Source organism: Adiantum capillus-veneris, chromosome 26 (assembly GCF_014529385.1).
Source record: "Adiantum capillus-veneris isolate H3 chromosome 26, ASM1452938v2, whole genome shotgun sequence".
Classification (NCBI taxonomy): domain Eukaryota; kingdom Viridiplantae; phylum Streptophyta; class Polypodiopsida; order Polypodiales; family Pteridaceae; genus Adiantum; species Adiantum capillus-veneris.
The window spans coordinates 66,532,796-66,557,985 of record NC_140956.1 but is presented as its reverse complement, the minus strand read 5'-3'; the positions used below and the strand labels follow the sequence as shown (position 1 = coordinate 66,557,985).

The 25,190-nt window shown below is 41.3% G+C and overlaps 1 protein-coding gene and 2 pseudogenes across 1 annotated transcript; all 3 read right to left on the bottom strand.

The window, feature by feature from the left end:
• Positions 1 to 6,773: 6,773 nt before the first annotated feature.
• Positions 6,774 to 9,274, bottom strand: LOC147423598 (exocyst complex component EXO70A1-like; annotated as a pseudogene).
• Positions 9,275 to 9,558: 284 nt separating this feature from the next.
• Positions 9,559 to 10,262, bottom strand: LOC147423597 (uncharacterized). Its single transcript, XM_086501498.1, is given in 4 exon segments — positions 9,559 to 9,663; positions 9,737 to 9,881; positions 10,107 to 10,231; positions 10,233 to 10,262. Coding segments are annotated over 4 exon segments (405 nt in total).
• Positions 10,263 to 11,922: 1,660 nt separating this feature from the next.
• Positions 11,923 to 23,884, bottom strand: LOC147423596 (uncharacterized; annotated as a pseudogene).
• Between the last annotated feature and the right edge of the window lie 1,306 nt (positions 23,885 to 25,190).

The following is a 25,190-nucleotide window of genomic DNA, read 5'->3' as shown; positions in this document are numbered from 1 at the left end:
ACGGCTTGTGTATTTGACGTTTCTTCTGTCCGTTTAATCTACGGCTTGCCATACACGGTCTTGACATTGCCTTAAGACTACTTAATGGACTACGGATGGTTTCGATAGGCGTAGAATCAGTTTCCGAAGTCCGTCTGCGTTTTTCCGTAGAAAAACGCAATCGGATTTGACCTACGGCTTGTGTATTTGGCGTTTCTTCTATCCGTTTGACCTACGGCTTGCCATACGCGCTCTTGACATTGCCTAAAGACTACCTAATGGACTACGGATGGTTTCGGTAGGCATAGAAATCAGTTTTCGAAGACTGTCTGCGTTTTTTCATAGAAAAACGCAACCGGATTTGACCTACGTCTTGTGTATTTGACGTTTCTTCTGTCCGTTTGACCTACGGCTTGCCATACACGCTCTTGACATTGCCTTAAGACTACCTAATGGACTACGGATGGTTTCGGTAGGCATAGAAGCCCTTTCCAAAGTCCATTTGCGTTTTTCCATAGAAAAACGCAACCGGATTTGACTTATGGCGTAGAAACCGTTTATGAAGTCCGTTTGCGTTTTTTTGTAGAGAAACCCAACCGGACTTAAAAAACGGCTTGTATTTTGGGCGTTTCTTCTATCCGTTTGACCTACGGCTTGTTATATGACCCGTCCAACCTTTTTTGAGGAGGAAGCTTGTCTCTAAGAGCAACGATGACGCTGTTGTTGCTCCCTAGAGGATTTTCATGTGTAAAGGTGAGAGTTGAGCTTCGAATGTATTTTGAGCTGGTCAAATAAAGTCAAAGAAGCTCAAGAGGAGTGTCACATGTCATGCGGTTATTAAAAATGCTAGAGGAGAGTGAGAGAGAAGCTCTGTGATGGTTTTTTGTGCAAGCAATGAGCCACCATCTTTGCCTTTTGTGTTTTGTCGCTCCTCCCTTCCCCTTTTCTTCTTCTATTCTGCTCTCGTACTAGCCGCGGCGTCGACGGAGTGTGTGTACGCCCGGGCCGCTGGTTCTTTGCACACGCAGAGAGAGAGAGAGAGAGAGAGAGAGAGAGAGAGAGAGAGAGAGAGAGAGAGAGAGAGAGAGAGATTGTGTGTGCTTTACATGCTGTCACTAAGAATGCCGAATGATGACAGTAAGATGCAAACGTTTCCGTTGGTCATGCACGGATATGCAAACTTTTTGTTAATGTATTTAAATCTTTTTTATTCTATTTTTGGATATACAAAACCCTAAAACTAATTAACTTTAACCCTAAAATTAATTTCAGGGTACCCTAAAATACAATTAACAATAAAAAATTTGAATATAAAATTAAATAACAATAAAAAATTAAATTAAACAACGATAACAATTTGAATTTTAAAATTAAATAACAAATTTAAATATAAAATTAAACCAAAATTAAAATTAATGTGTGTGTGTGTGAGAGCAATGAAATTGTGCACTCACATACACTTGTATGTGTGCACAAAGCTTCCGGAGTAGCTTCCACATCTGTAGAAAAAAACACACACACCCACATTGTGTTACACACACACACACACACACACACACAAAATAACGAAAAAACAAGGACAAAAGGCTTACCTACAGCAAGTAGAGAAGATGTGATGGTGTTTGCCCGAGCCCGTAGTAGTCCAAAGGTGCAGATCTGACAGCGAGTTGAGCGAAGAGAGAGAGAATGAGTTTTTGGAAACGCGCAGAAAATAAGCCCGCGGTTTCGTTTTTACGAGTCGGCGTCGGTATACGTTGCTGTTTACGCGTCGGTATACATTGCTGTATACGCGTCGATATACGTTGCTGTATATGCGTCGATATCTGTGTCCATATATGCGACGGAAATTGAAATTTGATTTTTTTAAAAAATCTGAGCTCCCTCTTGTATTGCCGATGCACATACCGATGCCCACCAATGACGTCGGTAAGTTGGCGTCGGTATTCAAGTGATCTCTAGTAGTGTCTCTCTCTCTCTCTCTCTATATATATATCACTCTCTATCTCTCTATTTCTCTCTCTCTGTCTACGTACCCTATCTCTCGTTCTCTCTCTCTCTCGATCTCGCTCTCGCTATCTCTCTTTCTCTCTCTCTCTCTCTCTCTCTCTCTCTCTCTCTCTCTCTCTCTCTCGATATCTCTCTTTCTCTCTCTATTTCCCTATTTCCCTATCTCTCTCTCTGTATGGCTCTCCACTTCCCTATCTCTTTCTCTCTCTCTCTCTCTCTCTCTCTATATATATATATATAGAGAGAGAGAACTCTCTTTCTCTCTCTCTCTCTCTCTCTCTCTATTCCCTATCTCTTTCTTTCTCTCTATTTTCCTATATCTATCTCTCTCTCTCTCTCTCTCTCTCTCTCTCTCTCTCTCTCTACTTCCCTATCTCTCTAGATCAAACGAGCGACTGAGCTAGGGAGATCCAGATGCCCACGACTGCGGAGGACTACACAACATCGACAGAGGCTGCATCAGAGGATCCAGGTCACTTTGGCTCGACATGCACAACGCCTGGTCAGACTACTGACCATGGAGGAGATTGATGAGATCCGCCAACGACAGATGCTGGATCTCCTATGATCTACCTATCCCAGCTAGCTGTTTTAGCCGTTTAGTCCACACCCAGCAGTTTAGGATTCCATAATATTTTATTTTGTCATTTTGTCATCTTTTTTCTCTGACTTTGTATCAGACCCACCACATTGTAACTTTCTTGTCTCATAGGTCACTTTGGCCTTTCAAAGAGGTTAATATAACATTTCATTTCATTTCTCTCTTTAATTTTTCTTTCTTTAATTTTAATTTCCTACGCATACATTAATTCTCTCTCTCTCTCTCTCTCTCTTTGATTACCTACACACACACACACACACACACACACTTCTCTCTCTCTCTCTCTTTTTCCTACACACACACACACACACCTCTCTCTCTCTCTCTCTCTCTCTCTCTCTCTCTCTCTCTCTCTTTCCTACACACACACACACACACACACACACCGCTCTCTCTCTTTCCTACACACACACACACCACTCTCTCTCTCTCTCTCTCTCTCTCTTTCCTACACACACACACACGATGTAGAGAGAGAGAGAGAGAGAGAGAGAGAGAGAGAGAGAGAGAGAGAGGGGGGGGGGGGGGGGGGGGGGGGGGGGGGGGGAGAGTGACATAATACCTGCGCAACAGGTTTTGGCCAAGATTTGAGTAGGCGAAAATGGCCCCTGCGTGCGCGGGTTTCCCTTTTTTCCCCCAAATTTTTTGCGTCGCAAACTGCGTCGATATACCCGTGGGAATTTGCGTCGATATACGCATGGCAAATAATGCCTTTCCTCACGTATATCGACGCGGATTGTGACGCGTATATCGACGTGCTCTAATTACGTCGATATACGCGTGGAAAGGCATGGCCGTCGATATATGATGCGTCGATATCTTCATGTTATGTTGTAGTGCAATAAGAATTAAGCTCTCTAGAATACTTTTGGACAGTCTCCCTAGGGGTCCAATGAGCATTCAACAGCCCAATGGCTTGCCTGATTCCTATTGGCCAGGAGACAAAGGGGTCCAATGAGAAGTTAGTTGCATTAATTAATTAGCAAAAGATCTCACAAAAGGGGAAAGGGGGACACATGTCAGAAGGCTATCACTTATGTTTCTTACTTTCCATTGACTGAGCGTGGGGAGGTCCAATAGGGAGAGAGCATGAGCAAATAGCAAAGGGGGTCGACCAAGAGAGAGAGAGAGGGACTGATTTTTCAAAGGCATTATTCACTTACACACTCACAAAATCTATGTGTAGAGTAAGAAGACTCTCCCTCTCTCTTCTCAAGCTTTAATGGAAAGCTTATCACCTACTCCAAGCTTGTGAGAAGGGAGGCCTACACCAACAACTCTTGGCTTTGTGATGCAACTCCAACCAAGATCCAAGCTTCAATGCATGCTCATCTCCTCTACCATGCTAATTACTAAGCTAAGCTATGCTAATATGAGTGATTATGTGAGGAGATGTACATCTTTCTCATAAGACTACTCCTTCTTCCTCTCAATCTACTCTCATACCCCGCTAGCTCTCACCATCTTCGAAGGTGTGTGAGGTCTTGGGTCTGAGACCATGAGGGAATTGATGTTGTGTTTGATAAGTGTTTTGCTTAGTGCTTGAAGTTTCCATCTTCATTGCACTAGCTAGTATTGAAGGAACACAAAGAATTGTATTGTAAAATGTCTCTCTTGATGGGAGAAACCATAATACAAAGCCTTTTGGAGGGGGACCGGCTCCATGCAAATCCGGTCCTCAACTGTTGTCAATTGCTTAATTTTTCTCTCTTTTGAAGTATTGTTCATGCGATCTAACTAGGTGTTATGCTTTTTGTTGCTCTCTCCACCCAACCACTCTTGTTATTCTCATTAGAAATCTATTCTAGTGAAATGATCACTATGTACATGCTATTTTCCGCTACACACAAGTTACTAGACCATTAAATGTTACATTGGTATCAGAGCACAAGGTTTCTTATTTCTGGAAGGGAGGTCCTCAAGCTAGCTATAAATGGTTGGTATTATTGATTGCATGTGAGTAAGTAGAATATAGATTTTTCAGCCTTGCAGTGCGCCTGCTTTTGTGCAGTTAACGGGAAATCACCGTCGAGAGCTATGGTCTTAATAGTGGAGTCCTATGGGGCTTGCCTATGGCTTAACCACTATTAAGCTATTAGAAGCTTGACCGGAGCCGGTGCTGTTTTGGTGTTGAACGACCCTCTCTTCTATTCCTTGCAATTAATGGTATTCGAGCCATGGGTATAGTAGCTTGAGTGCTTTTTCTAAAGGGGTAAAGAGGAGTAGCAACTAGGGCTTGAAGTGCCAAAGTGCACCTAAAAAGCTACACCTAAAAGTTGTTAGAATGGATGACAATAATAAAGAGAGTGAAATTAATGTTGATAACTTTGATTTTGCTAATGAGAAGGCTACTAATGATGCCCCAATGCTTGTTAACTATCTTGTTTCTAGGCTTCAACAAGCCATGGGCAATCCATCCCTCCAAAGTGAAGTGCAACGGCAGCTTCGTGCTCATGGGATTCTCCAAGCTCCCCACCATGAAAAGATAACACCTAGGAAGCCTCCTTGTGAGACTTCCAAAAGAGGTATCTCTCCAATTCGAGAAGAAGAAGAGGATCCATATGAAGGGCTCAAAAATTTTCTCCTTGATGACGCATCTCCTTCTCAAAGGAGAATTCAAGAGCCCCCACCGAAGGAATGAGAAAGAAGTGAGTCTCCTGCCACCTTGGCGGAGATGGCTCCACAAAGGCGGCGGGCTGAACGCTCTCCATCACCTCCAAAATGGAGAAGAACATCGCATACTTCTCCACACCATACTTCAAAGAGGGATAACAAAAAGCAAGAGAAGAAAAAGGCGAACCCTCTTCTCCATCTTCTTCATCCTCTTCCTCTTATGAAAGTGATGGTAAAGACAAAGCAGATCAAGGCAAGAAAAAGGCGAGAAAGAGGTCACCCTCTTCTCCATCTTCCCACTACTAGCCATAGGGGGGGTTTGTGAGGGACTAATAATTGACGGGCGTTGTTTAACCGATCACGAACGCGTCGCATAGACGAGGTTTCAGTCGTATAAGCAAGGATATTTTTTTTTAAAAAAATCGGCCGTCGCATAAACAACGACTGCCGTTGCATAATCAACGACTTGAATTTGTAGCCGTGGCATAATCGACGCTTCTAATTGAACCTTGCTTAGACGACGCAGAGAAACGAGGCTCCTAGCGACGCCTGCACACTGCCCCTTCTCTCATGCGACGAGGCATTTCTATATTATTGTTGCAAAGCCTTTGAAATGTGACTTGCGGGAAATTATACACAGTACCGAGCTCCACGGCAGTGCTACAACAAAATACGCAAAAGAAGAGCAGGTACCCCCCCCCCCCCCCCCCCCCCCCCCCCCCCCCCCGCCCTTCTTCTTCTTCATCACTTGCCTCTTTAGTGAAAAATACAATACCTCAGGTTTATGTAATTCAAAGGTGTGACCAAACAGGTAGGAGAGAGAGGAATTTCTGTTAACGATGGTGAGAGGGAGAGGATCTATGAATCTGGGTCTTGAAGACTGATTATGGTCTCCTAAAATAGCTGGAATTAGGGGGTGCTATGCTAGTAGAGGGGGAGTTCACCCACTGTCTCGATGCCTGGGTTAATGGGCTCCCCTAGACTCTCACCGCAGCTGCCTTCAATTTTTTGGCTGCTATGCTGTAGCTACATTATGTGTAGCCCTAACCCCATCACTGGGGATGATCAAAATGAGAACAAGATATGTTCAAACAAGCTTGTCAGCACTTCATGTTGAGAAAGGAGGCCTGAGTAACTTACTTGGATAATAGAAGCCAAGGGGTGATGAAGTATGCTACTCAAGTTTTCCTCAATCAAGCTTGTCGATAACCCAAAAACAAGAAAGGCAAAAGCAACTAATACTGAGCCGAGAAGCCCAGATGGTGACAAAATGTGCTACTCAAAATATGCTTAAACAAGCTTGTCAACACAAGAAAATAGGGCTTGCATGCATGGAAAATTGATCCTTATCAGCTCAGGAAGTTTGATTAGCCATCGGACCTGCAACTACTATTGCTACCGTCACCAACCTTTATGCCCCTACCTTGGAGGCAACTGCTCAACAAGGCAATGGCTACACACACAAATGTGGGAAATCTAAAATCAGTGAACTCCTTCAACTAAGACAGGCTCAACAACAACCATACCAATGCTTAACACTAATGCTGTAGGTTTAATTTCACTCAAGTAAAAATCATACAACATTGACAGTGGTTGGGTGTGCAATGGCAGCTGACCCATTCAATTTCTTATCAGACCCACTGAGAATTCTCTCAGATCGCCCTTGAAAGAGGCTTCCAAGTATCCTTTCCAAGCTCTGTGCATAATACTTCACATACTTGCTCTTAGTGCCATCTTGTTCTAACAAAGGTTCATAGTTCCGAAGGTAAGTTCTATAAGCTGGGACTACTAATTTCACCACCTTTATACCGATCCTTTCTTGCAGCTCTCATCCACAAGAATCCACTTCACATGCATCTGATAAAGCTCCTCAAATGATGCATTGAATGCCTTGAATGCCTTGAGCTTGATCTTGAGGAGGTCTCGAGCCGCGGCACGGCTACCTGTCAAGGTCGTAACCCCTGGTATATTCAGATGATGAATTATCTTTGCCCAGCCCTCCTTCATATACATAGAGATATTAATCTCAGCTTGCTGCTGTTGCTCTTTAAGCCAAGACTCACCCAGAAGAACCTTGAACTCTGATGCTTGGCAATTCACTACAAGGTACCAAAAGTTATTGCAAAGGAAGAGATGATACAAGACTGGGTCCTCCTTGAAAGACTTTGCCCATTCATTGACATTTAGCACAAGTGCATTCATCACACTTAGGACCGCTTTAGAAAGCAGAGTTTCTGTGCTTGTCTTGTCCTGAACATTATCTTTCCAACTTCGATATATTATGAGCACCTTGGTCATGATCGGTCCATAGAAATCTCCAGCCAAGTGCTTGACATATCCTATCACAAAGCTCAAAACCTTTGGCAGACTGCCATCAATGGGTGCCTTCGAGCCTCTCTGATTCTTTATTTGCTGCTTTAGCTCCAAAAAAATGTCATGAGCACCTTGCACTATCAACTTCAGTAAACCTTTCATCCTCTGTTGAACATCCTTGCATCCTGGGCCCCCAAAGAGCCTTCCAAACAATGGTCTCAAGTTAGTCATGGCTTCAAACATGTCAAGAAGCTTGAAGAGTTTCTGTGGTTCATCTGGACTGTTTACTGCTACTTCCCCAAAATGTAAAAGCTCCAGTAAACCTCCAGACACGACAATTTTGCCAAAGCTGCCTTCCCAATCTTCAAAGGCAAGCTTTTCAAAAACCTGACTACAAAGATGATACTCTGGTTCACAGATTGACTTAAGAACTACCTCCATATGTTGTGTCCATGGGCCAATGTACATTCCTAAGCTTTTCCAATCAACCTTTGAGCCAGACTTAATTTGCAGATAATTAAGTGGTAGAGCCTTCATACTCTCTCTAAAAACTCGCACGCGAGTTTCAATGAAAATTTCCATACTTCTATGGGTCCTTCCATTGGAGACCAGCTTTTGCATGATTAGGTGCAAGCTCTTCAAATTCTGTGATTGACGCTTTCTGTCGCTCCCAGAATCAGATTTCCTTAACACTTCAGTACAAAGAGGAGGGACTAGCAAGCTATGGCAACAGAAAGGATTCTCTCAAATTCACCCTCCAGCCTGTCTAGGGACACGGAGTGAAGTCCTCCATCAAGCTTAGCCCAATCTCCGCTGGACTGACACGCTTGCAGAAGCTTGAGATGAGATGAAATTCTTTTCATGGGTGCATCTTGAAGGACCTCATTATAATCTAAAAAATCAACAAATTCCTTAAGCCATTCAATGGCCATAGGGCAATTTTGAGACAGAAAGCAGATAGCCTCCTCAAGGCGGGAGATGAGACTAATGTAGCCGATGAGATCATGCTGGGGATCACATAAGAGAGAGTGCTCGAGGTCATGCATGGCATCAAAGACTTTCAGCACGGCAGATGCGGGGGCAACAGCTTTGTCAATGACACCAGAGACGTTGTAAAACCCTCCTCCGAAGGCCCCACTCTCGTCGGCGAGAGTGGTCTACTTTTTGATTGCACAAAGTTGTACAATGCGTATGCAATGGACTGATGCAACCTGGGACCTGCCGATGACGACGACGGTGATGACGATGATGACTTTAGGGCTGAAATCTGTGGTCTTCTAACTGCTGAAATTCTGCAAATCTTTGGGCTGTTTCGGGTGGCTGAAAATGATTGTTTTGCTGCATTTTTATGGCTGAAAATGGGGGTTCTCTGCAATGCTTCAAGGGGTTGATCTGGTACTGTGTCTAATTCTGAAAACGCTACTGCAAGTGCTTTATCAACGACTGATCTGGGGTAATCCCTTCAGGGGTGAGAGAGAAGGGAGTAGCGATGGCTGGGGTAATCCCTTCAGGGTTGAGAGAGAAGGGAGTAGCGATGGCTGATCTGGCTCCATAGCACAAAAAACGCAGCCTTAGAGGTGAAAACGCTGCTGTTTGTAGAAAACACAGCCACCAAGGGGGAGCGATCTCAATTTTGAGGGAGTTTTTCGTTACGGAAGCAATCAGCAGGGGATCGTCGGCTTGGGAGAAGAACCTCAACGTCTGATACCATGTGAGAGTAGGCAGCGAAAGCGAAAGCGAAAGCGCTGCCAACAACAGCATATAGCTCAGGTTGAGTCCTTGTTAAGAATACATCCAGGTCTGCTTCATTTTGTCCACATCTGCCATATGGTTTCGTCCACTAGATGGATTAGCAGATGAACTTGGATATCAAAAAAGGAGGTTGGAAGTTCCTTCTCCATTAAACAAAGAAGCTCTATACATTCACGCTTCTTTTGTGGAATTAACCCTTTGTCAATTTCTTTAGATGTAATTCATCTATCAATAAAAGAAATAAGAAATTAAAGTTATATTTGAATTAAGAACTTATCAACTAAAATTTTACACTAAAATTTAATGAGCGATAAATACCTTGCAAGCGATCCAAAGCGATATATTACGTCTCGGACTCCTTGGGTAGTACATCCATCAATAACAAGGGGTAGAACATGCTGTATACATGATTAATCCAATCAAAAAAACATGCAAGAAAATAAATACTTACGAAGATTGATAAAACATTACCTTCACAAAATTGTGCCAATCATGTGTTTTTAAACCAGACAAGCTCTTGTCATCTAAAGTGAACATGTTTCGACAAGATGCTCCATATCCTGTAGGCATACGAATCAATTGAATCCTCTTGTTGATAGTCTGTACCTCTTCTGCGCTGAGTACCCATGGGGCAGGCTCATAGGTTGTGTCACGTCCAGTTTCATCAGAAAGTGGCCATAGATTAGGCTTTGAGTTTTGATCCTTTAAGTCATTTCTTGCTACCACTGTGTCTTTCAAGCCAACATGGTGTTGCCATAACGAATGACCAACGTTCTTAAATATATGCATAGGATCAAGAAGATGACATATCTTCAAATCCTTCCAATATTCCAAAGTGTACCATATCGAAGGACTTTGAGCCAGAGAACATTTTCCTCTGGCTCGCACCTTCACAACGTCATCATGATCACCACTTATGATCTCCGACTCCGGATCGATAGCGGGCCCAACAGTCCACTTTAGATACCAATCATTTGGTGTGTTTGGTATTGGACATTTCCCTTCTTCTACTTCCCATTGAAATGTATGGCTTGCCTTCTATTTCGTAGATGATGCTCTTCAGGTAAAAATCGTATGTGTTGAAGATATATATTTTTGTTGACGTTTTTGCTATAAGTTGATCTCAACCAATCACCACACACAGGACAAGATTTATAGCCCTTGGTACATATTCCTGCATGAAAAACATAACAAAGATTATTATCACAATAAATATACAAAAAACATATGAGAAAATGTATATATCTAAACCATTTACCTGAGCAAAAACCATATCCTGGAAAGTCGTGGATAGTCCATGCTAAAATCCCACGAACAATGAACTGCCTTTCACCAATGCTTCTTGACATATCCACGACATCAATCCCTCTCCACAAATCTTGAAGATCGTCAATGGGAGGAGCCAAATATACATTCAGGTCTTTAACTTGTCGCTTTCCTGGGATTAAGAGTGAGAGCATTAAATGCTCTTTCTTAATACTAAGATATGGGGGTAGATTATAGTTAATAACTACCACCGGCCATGTAGACCATTTACTTGATTTTATAGAAAATGGATTCACACCATCTAATGCTACACCCATCTTTAAATTGCGTGATTCTTTTGCAAAATCTGGCCATAGCGAATCAATATGCTCAAATGCAGGACTATCCTGCGGAATTCGCATTACTCCATCTTTGCTCTTGTGCTCCGCTCCCCATGTCATAAGCTTAGATAATTCAGGACTTTGAAACATATGTTTTATACGCGGAGCCAAGGGAAAATGTCTCAATACCTTTCTAGGGACCTTACCTTTCTCATCTTTATAACGAGGCGTTTGACATTTTGGGCATGTCACATTGTCCTGGTACTGATGTATATATAAAATACAATCGTTGGGACAGGCATGTATAGAAGAATAGTTAAGTCCAAGACTACTTATCATCTTCTTCACCTCATCGTGTGATGCAGGAAGGGAATTTCTTGTCGGCAAGAACTTTTGAGAGACTAGCCTGCAAGTTGATTATAAATATGATCAATAACAAGCACCAATGTTTAGAGTGTAGCAAACAAATATGTTAGATGTATACATACTTCAATAGTGCTGAAATGGATACATTACTCCATCCAAAACGGTTTTGAAGATTAAGAATAAGTAAGCTTGCACTTAGTCGTGTCAGTTGGCTTCCTTCGTAGATATGCTTTAGAGCTTCTTCTCGAAGATACTTCTCATTTTTAGGAATATCGCCTGCACTATCATTTTGATGCCAATCCTCAATAAAATCAGCCATGCCATCGTCATTATCAAAGATATCATCACGTCCATTAAAGTCCTTAGAATATTGTTCCTTTAGTCTTGCATACATATTAGGATCACTCCTGCGTAGGATCCTCATGCACTCTATTGACATTTGAAATACGTCATGTGAATGTTGATTTGTGACGTTATCGATTGCATAATCTCGAATCTGCATATTTGAAGGTAAAGAAGATTGTATCAATAGCATGCTTATATATAAAAGGAGAGAGAGATGTGCATGGAATTCAATAACATTTGGAAACAACAAAAAATAATATCAAAATAAATTAGCGACAGCATGAAACATAATGAAAATTAAAGTGTAGAATTAGGGTACAAGAGTTCAAAATAACATTAGGAATTGTATACAATGAGCTCTTAACCCTCATCTGTTAAGGGTGCTCGTGGAGGTCTATGCCATCCATAATTGACTAGCAATTCATCACCATCACGTAATGATTTAATAGCATGGACAACTATATATCTTGGTACATCCCTAGTCCCTAGTCATGTGTCTTGGTTCATGACTATTCTCACACTCCACAAATGTGCAATTGGTTCTTGCACTTCTCCCTCGACTACTATTGATTAAACCTGCTATGTTTCCTTGAGAGTAAGGCCTTCCATCAACATAGAGTCTTTGGCCTTCTGCATGTGTAATCTGTCTAGCAGAAAGAGAGGCTGCATTGAGACATAATCCATAAGTATTCATGCTTTGGATGTAGCGAGTAAGCTGATGCCATGGACCCCATCTATATATAGGTCCACAAAAAGACATAAGGGTGACCTCTGAATGAGGGGACACATGCAAATCCTGTGCAATAAAGACGCCTTGTCCCACTCCACTGATGGTGGACGGAGCAATCATGTAGCGATTGCCCCAAAAGCCAAAAACCACTCCATCTGAAGGAAGTGGTCTTCCTTGCCAGCCTCCGTATCGTCTACGATCGTAGCTCTGTACTAGATCCTGTAAATGAGTAGGCAGTGGATGATCTCCACCCATCTCAGCCTCCAATGGAGGAGGTAGAGGATGTCGAGAAACCTCGAGCTGCAACTGACAAATGACCTGTCCGTGCCGTGTGCGAGAGACATGTGCACCACTGGTAGTAAAGTCATCCTCGCCATCAAGTGAAGATACCTACATATATAATCTAGTTACATTATATATTTTACTCTTTGATTTTTAAAACTCCAATATCAAACAAAGGGAGATCAGAAATATACCATAGGTCGATGTCGCTCCTCAGGTGGTGGTGCTCGCTCAAAAGTACCATAAGTCATCTGATGTGAAAAGCACTCCCGTCGTGGCCTGCGATACGTGCCACAACAACGAGTACACCAGCATATAATAGGCTCCTCATAGTAGAAATCATCGTAAACAGGTTCATGTGCAGTATCGGAACTCTGTGTACCCCGGCTACCACTAGTAGGAGGTGGTGGTGTACCCTCTGATTGATCCGAATCTGGATTTCAATTACCATAAAAACATGAGACATTTATCAAATGACCAAAATAAAAAATTCAATAAAAGTAACAAAACAATGAAGTCTAGTAGTTATATGGTATATTCTGACGCTTATTGTAATTTAAAAAATAAACAGGCACTATTGTATGGTGCCGTCAAACAAGAGAAAGGCAACCATTTTCATGGAGACATGGCAATTCTTCTGCAAGGAGATGCGCCTACTCATTAATTTTCCCCAACAAAAGGTGTGTGCCTTTGGTAATATATATTAGAATTAGTATGAACTTTCCTAGATTGATTCTAACTTTCTCTAATCTAAGTTATTTTGTTTATTCAAATTTGCTTAGGAGGCAGCAAGAAAGAGAGTAGCTTTACGTCACACATCTAGACTAGGGCGGATGGGACGGGATGGATTTGTGGCCACATTTGTGAGTATAGACCATTCACATTTTAACTTTTAAAGGTAGTATTATTGAATGAAAAAATTAATAAGTCTTTGGTTGTGTCTTAATGTAGACGAAAGACTATGGTCGTGCACCGACGGCACAGGAGATAGAGTACGGCACACATTTGTGCATTGCTACATCGTATGTGATGATGAGATTTGTTTTGTATATGTGAGGATTGATCACCACACATTTTGGACACATGTACATAAACTTACTGATGATATATACTGACATGTGTTTGTTGCATCATTGAATTTGTCTATTGTCAAACAATTAATTATTTGTCTATAAGTTAATTAACCTAAGTAACCATCTCAATGTTATTTATTTGTCTTTATATATATATATTTAAAAAAGATGGATTGAAATCATGGTCATTATGCTACCAAATGATGATGTGGCATGTGAAACCTAGTCCTAAGTTTTCTGTTAGTTGCTCTACTTCTCAAAATTAAGGCATTTTGATCTTATAGCACTCTTGTGCAAGTCTTTAAGAATATAAAAGAAATATCGCTAGGGACGTTAGTCTTTTTGTTCAGTTGTTGTTGTCCTGGTTTGGGTCACCGCCTGTGGCTTTTCGCCCGGTCGGTTTACACATTGTTAAAAAGGCTTCCAATGTTTTTTTTAAGATGAAGATTTGAACTATGACGTTTCAAAGTACCAAGCATCATACGCTCCTAGTTTCAAGTTACGTACCATGTACCATGCACCAACTACAAGCATCATACGCTCCAAGTTTCAAGTTACGTACCATGTACCATGTACCTTGCACCAATGACAACTATCAAGTTTCATTATGGAACCTGATACCAAACTCTAAATCAACTGCCAAATCTAACACTAACAAGTTTTCTTGGTTTCTATGTCAGGCTGTAGTATTAACAAGCTTTTGATTTTCATATTTTTTGTAAAGGTAGCAGATTTTACGCTAAGTGTCAGATTCTACATATCTTGTACCAAATCAAGTACCAAGTTTCAAGTTGCAAGTACTAAGTACCAAATCAAGTACCAAGTACCAGGTACCTTATACCAAATCTAACACTAAAGAGGTTTTATTGTTTTCATGTTAATTTATTACAGTACCACAAAGTTACATTGACCAATTAATACCATGGACCATGTACCAATTGCAAGTACGAAGTTTCATTATGGAACCTACAACCAAATTAAAGCAAGGACCAAGTACCAAGTACCGACATGTACCAAGTACCAAGTATCAACATGTACCAAGTACCAAGTACCGACATGTACTAAGTTTTCTTTATTTTCATGTTAAACCCACATGTCCCGAGTTGTATGAAATAGGGACAAGTTTTTTTTTTTTTTTTGTGGACTTTAGAAACTGTCCATCGGCGAGCCGTTGGAGCTCTTGTGAGCCCACATGGAATGTCCATGTACCAATGAGGCATATGGGAAAGCTATACGGCTCGCTAAGAGATCAAACAACTCGTTGATATATGGATCGTTCTCAAAGTCCTCGAGCAAAAAACGCTCAGAAACAATACATTGGTCAGCTGTTTGAGCTCTCGGCGAGTCCTATAGCTTGCCCACATGCCTCTTTGGCACGCGAAAAATCCATGTGGGTTCGCAGAATCTTAAATGGTTCGCCAATGAGCCTTTTGCAAAGTAGTCCGTCCAAAGTAGTCCGCGAGTGTTTTTTTGATCATGGACTTCAGAAATGGTCGATCGGCGAGCTTTAACGCATGGAGCCCACGTGCCAATGAGGCATGTGAACAAGTTATACAACTTGTTTGAACTTTGAAAATGGCCCATTTGCGAGCCGTTTGAGATCTCGTGAGCCCACATAGCTTGTCCACGTGCCAATGAGGCATCTTGGCAAGCTATATGGCTCATGAGATTCTGAAGCGGCTGGCCAATGGATCATTTTAGAAGTTCGCAAGAAATATTTCTGTTATACATCAAGAACGTTTTTCTTAATTGAACAAAGGGAGCCGATTTAAAACTTATAGAAACGTTTGCTACATGACATAAATCATGGGATTGAGATTTAATATTGGCTTGAGGGCCTGCTATTTTATTTTAATATATAATTTTAATAAACAAACATGATCGTCTATTTTTTATTTAATTTAAAGTTCCAACTTAAAAAATTAGCAAAAAGAAAGAGAGAGAGTTGTTTACCATAATTCATCTTGAAGCCGGAATTGTAAATTTATATCGCTTACGTACGCACCGGTCCGATCAACGTCCGCACTACTATGCGAAATGCCAACAAATGTATGAGCAACGAGAGCAATCACAATTGCAAGAACACCGGCGCGCGAGAGAGAGTTAGAGTTTGTGGGTGTGTGTGTTCCACTCGAGAGCTAGAGTTTGTATGTGTGTGTAGAAGAGCTAGAGAGAGAGAGAGAGAGAGAGAGAGAGAGAGAGAGAGAGAGAGAGAGAGAGAGAGAGAGAGAGAGAGAGAGAGAGAGCATTAGAGTTAGATTGTTGTATGTACTCTGTGTGTGAGAGAAAGAGAGAGGGAGCGGAGAGAGATCACTTATGAAACCTTGCACGTCATATAGTCGTTGCGTGTTCGAAGCGTCGCTGATGCGGTCTTTAAAAAAAAAAAACAACTCGTCGCTTAAGCATCTCGCCGCTTATGCCACACGCCGCTTATACCACGCATTTTGCCACTTGTCGCTTATGCCACACGCGGCTTATGCGACAAAAAGTAAACGTGTTATTTCTGTTGCTTATGCGACGGTAACTCGTCGCTATAGCCCTCGTTAAATGCCTCGTTTATGTGACGTACAATAGCGACGGCTACAGCGAAGCCTTTTGCCCTCGCTAATGCAACGAAAATTCATCGCTGTAGCCGTCGCTATAGGGGGGAAAATGTAGTAGTGTCCTCAAATTCTTCACCTTCTGAAGAAAGTGATGGTGCAACCTTTAAACCATAAAAAAGAAGAGGCCATAGGAAATCCTATGCCACGTGGAAGAGGTCATCCAAGCTCAAGAAGTTCAAAGAGGGAGGGAAGAGCATCTCTTTCCTTACCTACGATGACATCTTTAGTGCTACGAACAAAGTCTTGGACTTTATCCAATAGTTTGATGTGGCGTTTGGAGATGAGGGCTTCATGGAGTCCTCTATGCTACACCATGTAGCTATGCACTTTCAAAAGTCTACTAGACAATGGTGGTCTAGCCTACGGGTCAATAGTGAAGCTCCACGAATATGGAAAGCTTTAAGAGCTTCCATTATGAAGCAGTTTTTGGCCACCGATGCCAAAGACAAAGTACTCAACGAATGGCGAAGCTTGAAGCTCTCTCCCTACGAATCCATTCACAAATATGTAGACAATTTTTGGAACTTACAACTCAAAGACACTGTCTTTAAGAAGTTGGATTTTGGAGAGCAAAAGCAACTTTTGTGCGGGCTTAACTGAAGAAATGGCGGAGTATGTCAACTCCCAAAAGCCACGCACCATATTGACGGCTATACACCATACTATGGTGGCTTCTCGAATCAATTTCCAAACGGGGGCTAAAAGAAATTTTAAGCCCATTGAAAACAAGGGTTCCAATGAGCCTAAGGGGAAGGAAAATGTCCAAAAGTCAATTCCAACAAAGCTAAAGAGAAGGGACTTTACAAAGGCAAAAATAAACTCTCTCCTGAAGATCTTGAGTGTTATCGCAAGGATAACCGCTGTTTCAAGTGTGGCGAGCAAGGGCATGCATACCGCGCTTGTCCCCAAAAGAACACCTGCCGTGAACCTCCTAGAGCTACCTTGGTCGAAATCCAAGAGGAGGAAACTCACCACAAAGGATCTCCTCTATGCCATGCTTGGGGAAAGGTAAGAGAACATGATGCTTTTATTCTCTTTGACCCTAGTTCTACTCACAATTTCATACCCACAGAGTTGGCCACCAAGCTAGGCATACAAGCTTACGAGATTGGAGATGTCCTACCTGCAGATGGTGCTTTCAAGGGGCAAGAAGCTTCAGTCACTCCCTTAATCGGGAAATTGGGGCTCCATGTCCAAAGCTATGTGGACAAAGAGGACTTCTTTATCTCTCCTCTCAAGCAGGAGGATGTAATCCTAGGGGCACCATGGTTTGATCGCATGGCTGCCAATGTTAAATTCCCTAAAAGGAGAATCTCCTTTAGGTTCAGCGAAAAAGATATGTACATAGATGCCAAGAAAATGGGTAACACCATACCCATTGTACATACACAAGCTTTCAATAAGTCAATAAAGAGATCTATTTCTCTGTACATGATTTTTGTTAAAGACTCTCAAAATGAACCTAATGTTTTAGCAAAAGAAAATATACACAACCGAAAGGATTTAAAGTTATCCAATTTTCTTAAGGGGTTTCAAGATGTCTTTATTGACGAAATCCCTTGTGAGCTACCTCCTAAACAAGGCACTAGTGACCATGCAATTGAACTTCTTCCAGGAAGTTCACCACCTAACAAACCTCCTTATAGAGTTTCTCAAGCTCAACAAGATGAGATTATGCGGCAACTGCATGAGTTAGTCGAGAAGAACATGGTTAGGCCTAGCTCATCTCCATTTTGTTCTCCTGCATGTGCTACTAGTGCAAAAGAAAGACGGCACATATCGACTATAAAGCACTAAATAGGATCACTATCAAGAATAGGTTTCCCGTTCCACGGGTAGAAGACCTATTTGATAAGCTACAAGGGTCTACTTACTTCAGTAGTATTGACCTACAAAGTGGCTATCATCAAATAAGAATAGTTGATCAAGACATGTAAAGACCGCATTTCACACTACGTTTGGTCTTTACGAATGCATTGTCATGCCTTTTGGCTTGACCAATGCACCAGCCACATTCAACCGCTTGATGGAGAAGCTATTCAGGCCTCACCAAACCTTTATTGGAGTGTTCTTTGATGATATCATCATCTACTCTAATTTATTAGACGAACACAAGCAACACCTCCAGGTAATATTTCAAGTTTTACGAGAGAATAAACTTTATGTTAATCGAAAGAAAAGTGAATTTTTCTTACAAGAGATTCAGTATTTAGGTCACATTATCTCTCAAGATGGCATCCAAATGGATCCATCAAAGTTAGAGGTAATAAAAGGATGGACTAAACCAAGGAATCTTCATGAACTAAGAAGCTTTATAGGTATGTGTGCATACTATAAACGCTTCATAGAAAAGTTCTCACTAATAGCAAGACCATTACATGACCTAACAAGAAAAAACGTTAGGTACACATGGTCTGCCAAGGAGAACAATGCTTTCAAAAAGCTTAAAGAAAAGCTTATCTCTCAACCTGTGCTTACACTACCAGATCTCTCAAAGCCATTTGAGGTCCAATGTGATGCTTGTGGTGATTGCCTTGGAGCTGTTTTGCTCCAAGAAGGGCATGCCATAGGCTATGAAAGTCGAAGGCTCAACCCTGTTGAGCAAGCTCTAGGCATATATGAAAAGGAACTCCTTGCAGTTCTACATGCCTTAAAATCATGGAAGCACTATTTATTCGGGACTCCTTTCATTCTACGAACGGGTCACCAAAGTCTTAAGTACTTCATGACGCAGACCAAGCTCTCCAACAAACAAATGAGGTGGGCAAATTTCCTTTCGCAATTTTATTATCATATTGCTCACATTGCTGGCAAGCATAATCAAGTAGCCGATGCACTCTCAAGACGGCCGAGAGTGAATGCGGTTTCCATAGAAACTCACAATGATCTATCTTCTATGATAGATGAGTATGCTATTGATCCCGATTTTAGAGATGTGATTTCAGCCCTTTCATTAGGGAAGAAAGAGGAAACATTTACTTTACAAGATGGTTATCTTCTCTATGGCAATAGACTATGCATTACTAACTCACTCCGTGAGAAAGTAATGTATGAATCTCATGCTCCTCCTTATGCGGGGAATATAGGGATTCAGTCTACCCTAAAAGGGATTGAAACATATTTCTATTGGCCTACCATGAAAGCAAACATACAAGAGTATGTTTCTAAATATGTGGTATTCCAAAAGATAAAATTTAATAGAGGGAAGCAACCTGGATAGCTTCAACCTTTGCCAATCCCTAATTCACCATGGGAGAGCATATCCATGGATTTTATCTTTGGATTGCCTAAGTCTATCCATGGGAATGCAGGAATATGGATGATAGTAGACAAGTTCAGTACCTAAGCTCATTTTATACCTGTCAAAAAGACTATCAAAGCCCATCAAATGGCAACCCTCTTCATTTCACAAATCTTCAAGTACCATGGATTGTCAATGTCCATAGTACCGGATACAGATCCTAGAATGACCAGTAAGGCTAAATTTCTCTTTGGCCTATCACCCGCAAACGGATGGCCAAAGTGAAATAGCTAACCTAACAATTCTCGATCTACTAAAAGCCTATGTGATGGAAGTAGATCAAAGATCCCAATGGGAGAAGTACTTACACTTAGTGGAGTATGCCTACAATAACACTGTACATACTTCCATGGGAAAATCACCTTTTGAGGTAATTGAGGGAAAATAAAAAAGTCCCCTCCTACTTAAGGTACACGAGAAGATCTTCGCTGTAGATGAGTATAGCCGATACGTACAAGAATATTTCCAAAAGATTAAGGTTGCTATCTCTATCTCACAGTAAAGTCAAAAGGCTGCTGCTAGCAAGCACATAAGATCCCAAGCCTTTAAAGAAAATGATTGGGTCTTACTCAAATTTCTCAAGGTTTGATTAAGGCACACGATGGGCAAGAATCCTATGGGACACCAAAAGTACTATGCTAAGTTAGCAAAAAGGTACTATGGTCCCTTCTAGATTCTTAGGCCAATCAATGAGATGGCCTATCAACTCAAGTTTCCTAGTCATTGGCTCATACACAATGCTTTTCATGTGAGCCTATTAAAGCCTTAACAAGGAGAGCCACCTCAAGAACCTACTATTGAAGACCCACCAGAGATCGAGGACCAAGAAGAGGTGCTGCAGCCCGATTCCATCCTCCGACATAAAGACAATGTACTAAGAGGCGGTAAGACTATCCCTCAATATCTTATTAAGTTTAAGAATTATTGTTTTGAAGATGCTAGATGGATGCAAGTCATACAATTAAAGGATAACCTAAACCTGGTCAATGCTTACAATGCTTCCCAAGAGTAAGTAAATGTACAAATGTTAAAAATGAACAAAGTTTTTGTCTTATAAGACTCTCTTTTTCTCTATTGTGCACAAATGTGAAGTAGTATGCATGCTTAGATCAAGTTTGCGGAGACAACATCTCCCAAACACCAAGTAGAGCTTGTCACTCTACTATGGAAGATTGATAGTACTAATGTGCAGACATGCTTGGGGCAGCTCAGACCCTCAAGTGCCAAATGGACTAGTCATCCATTTTGGAACGACGTCGTAGGGTAACATAGGGATCCTCTACCCGCTAGGAAAAGGACTAATGAATATACTTTGTCTTCTCTACCCCAAGTAGAGGATGACTATGATTTCAAGAGAGAGGTAAAATAATCAATATCTAATTCTCCTAAATGATTTTATCATGTTTAACTGATCATTTAATATGGGAAGTGCTAGGGGAGAAAAAGCGAGAATATTGGTTAAGCTAGCAGACCGGCCATACTAGGGATCCAAAGGAGGGAAAATAAGGATCCAAAGGGGGGGGGGCCATCTGAAAAAGAGAAATGTGCAACAATGGGCTAAAAAGACCCTAAGGTTCATCCCATTAAGACTTCCAAAATGCTAAGGTTCCAAAATTCAAAGGTTGTGTCCAAAGGTCAAAAGCCTAGGGAAATTGGATGCTTTGTGTTTGTCCAAAAGTCTTTCTCAAGCCCTAGAAAGGAGGGGGCAAGCCCAAGAAGTAGGGGATGAGAGAGAAACTCACATACACACACACAAGCTTCCTTTGTACACAAGGGGAAAGAGGGACACATGTCAGCTCCCTAGTCCATATGCCTACAAGGTGTACTCAAATCCTATTGGATGGCCTTGGAGGTGGACCAATGACAATAAGGCTAGAGTAAGTCTAGTTTAATTAATTTAAAAACACTTAATAAAATAACCAATAAGAATTAAGCTCTCTAGAAGACTATTGGACAGTCTCCCTAGGGGTCCAATGAGCATTCAACAACCCAATGGCTTGCCTAATTTCTATTGGCCAGGAGACAAAGGGGTCCAATGAGAGTTTAGTTGCATTAATTAATTAGAAAAGCTCTCACAAAAGGGGAAAGGGGGACACATGTTAGAAGGCTATCACTTATGTTTCTTAATTTCCATTGGCTAAGCCTGGGGAGGTCCAATAGGGAAAGAGCATGAGCAAATAGCAAGGGGGGTCGACCAAGAGAGAGAGGGGGACTGATTTTTCAAAGGAATTATTCACTTACACATTCACAAAATCTATGTGTAGAGTAAGAAGACTCTCTCTCTCTCTCTCTCTCTCTCTCTCTCTCTCTCTTCTCAAGCTTTAATGGACAGCTTATCACCTACTCGAAGCTTGTGAGAAGGGAGGCCTACACCAACAACTCTTGGCTTTGTGATGCAAATCCAACCAAGATCCAAGCTTCAATGCATGCTCATCTCCTCTACCATGCTAATTACTAAGCTAAGCTATGCTAATATAAGTGATTATGTGAGGAGATGTACATCTTTCTCGTAAGAATACTCCTTCTTCCTCTCAATCTACTCTCATACCCCGCTAGCTCTCACCATCTTCGAAGGTGTGTGAGGTCTTGGGTCTGAGACCATGAGGGAATTGATGTTGTGTTTGATAAGTGTTTTGCTTAGTGCTTGAAGTTTCTATCTTCATTGCACTAGCTAGTATTGAAGGAACACAAGGAATTGTATTGTAAAATGTCTCTCTTGATGGGAGAAACCATAATACAAAGCCTTTTGGAGGGGGACCGGCTCCATGCAAATCCGGTCCTCAACTGTTGTCAATTGCTTAATTTTTCTCTCTTTTGAAGTATTGTTCATGTGATCTAACTAGGTGTTATGCTTTTTGTTGCTCTCTCCACCCAACCACTCTTGTTATTCTCATTAGGAATCTATTCTAATGAAATGCTCACTATGTACATGCTATTTCCCGCTGAGTGTCAATTTTTTGAAAGCTTTTCATTTGGAGCTTTCTCACATAGTTTAGGTCTTCCTAAGTTGCATGCTCAAACTAGAGTGTTCACTTAGATGTTTCTAAGTTTTATCTATCTTTGCAAGTTTGATACAAGTACAATCCGTTCAGAACAATAGCATTAGTGTATTTAAAAAAGTACAACCCAACAAGAACTTCTATGTATGTCATTCTTGTAGAGAAACCTACAAGGCTACAACCAAAAAAGTACTATTTTTGCACATGTCAAAGTTAAATACTCAAAACAATTTTGCACATGCTACAAGCACTACCATCATTTCAAATAAAGATTCGCCAAAAGCAATAATCTTTAGGGTCCCAAATAGAACAAGGCAAAAAGCATGCCATTGAGGAGATTGTTTTACTGGGAAATTCCAAAATGGAGCCTCACAAAGTGTACAGGTCACCCACCAAAATGTCAAAACAAATTGTGCAAACTACTGGGCATTTCTATTTTTTCTACTTCTTTGAAGGCGTATACCATCGGGGCTGATTCAAGATGAAAGTGAGATCTCTTTCACGTAGTGTTGGTTGATGTATAATCATATGTTGCTTACCATCCAACCCAAGAATCTGTGTGTAGACAAAGTATAAATGCTTACAAGCTATGTAAGATTTTTTTGCTTTCTCCCGTCCTTGAAAATCAGGGCATGTACAGTAGGGCTCCATAGCCACATGCACATCATATACATCTTGCGTTAATATCTTGAAGACGGCATGACGATCAGGCACCATAATTATCTCTTGTACAAAACAAGATTCCATACATGCTCCTATTTCCATGTGCTTATTTTCTCCTTAGAGACACCGGACCTCCATTTTTTACTGCGCTTGCTAGAAGTTCCCCTTGTCTCCCCTTTCTTGACAACCTTTGGAGAAGGAGCTCTAATAAAAAAACCCGCCCCTAGCAAGCCAGCATACTCCTCCTTTGATACACTTGTTCCACTCTCTACTAGCCAAGTTGTTGGCCTTTCCGGTGGTGACAATACTTGTTTGGCCACAACTTTAGTGTGCTGCACATCATGGCCACAAAACCACATCCATTGGTGTTGCCTCTGGTCTTTGTAAGTTTTCTCTCCCCAAAAGCATGGGCCCACAAGTCCTGGATACCTACTTTGCATGACATTCTCACATCTTCTCCCTTCAAGCACACCAAAGCACTTACGAGAGAGATTTTTAGGCATTCGTCTGATTGCCCAATGACCCCTTGGCATAGCAATCTCAAAATCACCTATAACATACTCACTAATAGAGGGTGCGGTGTCATCTCTTATGTCATTATTTGCATGAATCTCCTCATCTGTGGAATCTGCATTCACATCAAATTTTTGTCCCTCTTTCTTCATGTCCATATCAAACAAAATCTTTCATGGTCGTCCGTGCTCTTTTCGTTGTCTAGACTCCATCACATAACCAGGCTTATGAGAAGCTATTTTTGCAAACCCTCTAGCCTTCTTTCTTTGCACGGTTTCCCTGTCTCCATGCAATAAAGGTTTTCCATAAAATGGTGTGCCTGTGAGAGGATCGACTTCTCCTTGGAGAGCATGTGCCAGTGCAAGTGGGCTGAGAGTTTTCTCTTTGAGTGCATGCGATTGACAAGGTCTATACCAGACCCTGGACCTTTTGTTGACATCTTAAAGATGTAGCACTTATCATTTGGGCCACCTTGTCCAGGGAAACGACTCCCATGAAAGTAAGGAAAATGACATTTTTTCTTCAAAAGCATGATGTGGTCAAACCCATCCCCAACAATCGAGTCTTGTTGTCTTTTATCAGTAGCTACCATTACCTTAAATCTATTAAAAACAAGTCAAAAATTGAAATAACCTTATTGCACTGAAAAATCCAAATGTCAAATGTTTTACCTTTGATTATGAACTAGTGGAATCATTTCTTCCAATATATTTGAGAGCTCTGACTCCCCCATTTTAGTTCATCTGAACCAACAATAGCGTCAACCAATAATTGTATGGCGACAATCATCTGAACTCTTCTTGGTCCATTGCTTCTATCCACATTCAAGACACTTGCAACCATCTTTCGTATTCTCTCTATTGTGGCTCTTGATGTACCTGCTTGAACTTCATGCAAGTGATGACCTATGTGAATCATCATTCTTGTAAGCTTTGGATCTGAGGGCAAAATGTAGGACACTTTACAAGAACAAGGAATTTCACAGAAAACAACTTTTTTGCAATAATGACAAGTGATACGTAGGTTTTTGTCTTCACACAGAAGCCCTTTGCTTACTTGCTTATCCAAGTAACCATGAAAGAAGGATACATTGAACTTGGTGTTGTCCAAATAATATGGGCAAAGAACTCTATGACAAACTAATGAGCCCAAGCAATAACTAAGCCTAACAATACAATTTATGGACATGTTAGTTTTATGCGGCATAGTCCAAAGATGACCATCAAATTTTTGCTCCATCCCTTCCATCCTCTTACAGCCTTCTTCAATGGGGGGTAGCTCAAAGGAAATGTTACCATCATAAACTTGTGGAAGTTCAGTCAGCTGTTTGATTTTCTTACTATTGTTTATCAGATGTTGTAGTCTGAAACATGTTTTGCTACCTAAAATCCAAGGGATAATGGAGTTTTTTGTCAAATCATGCACGCCATCATCACTGGAGTCCAATCTTTGTTTTTTATCAAC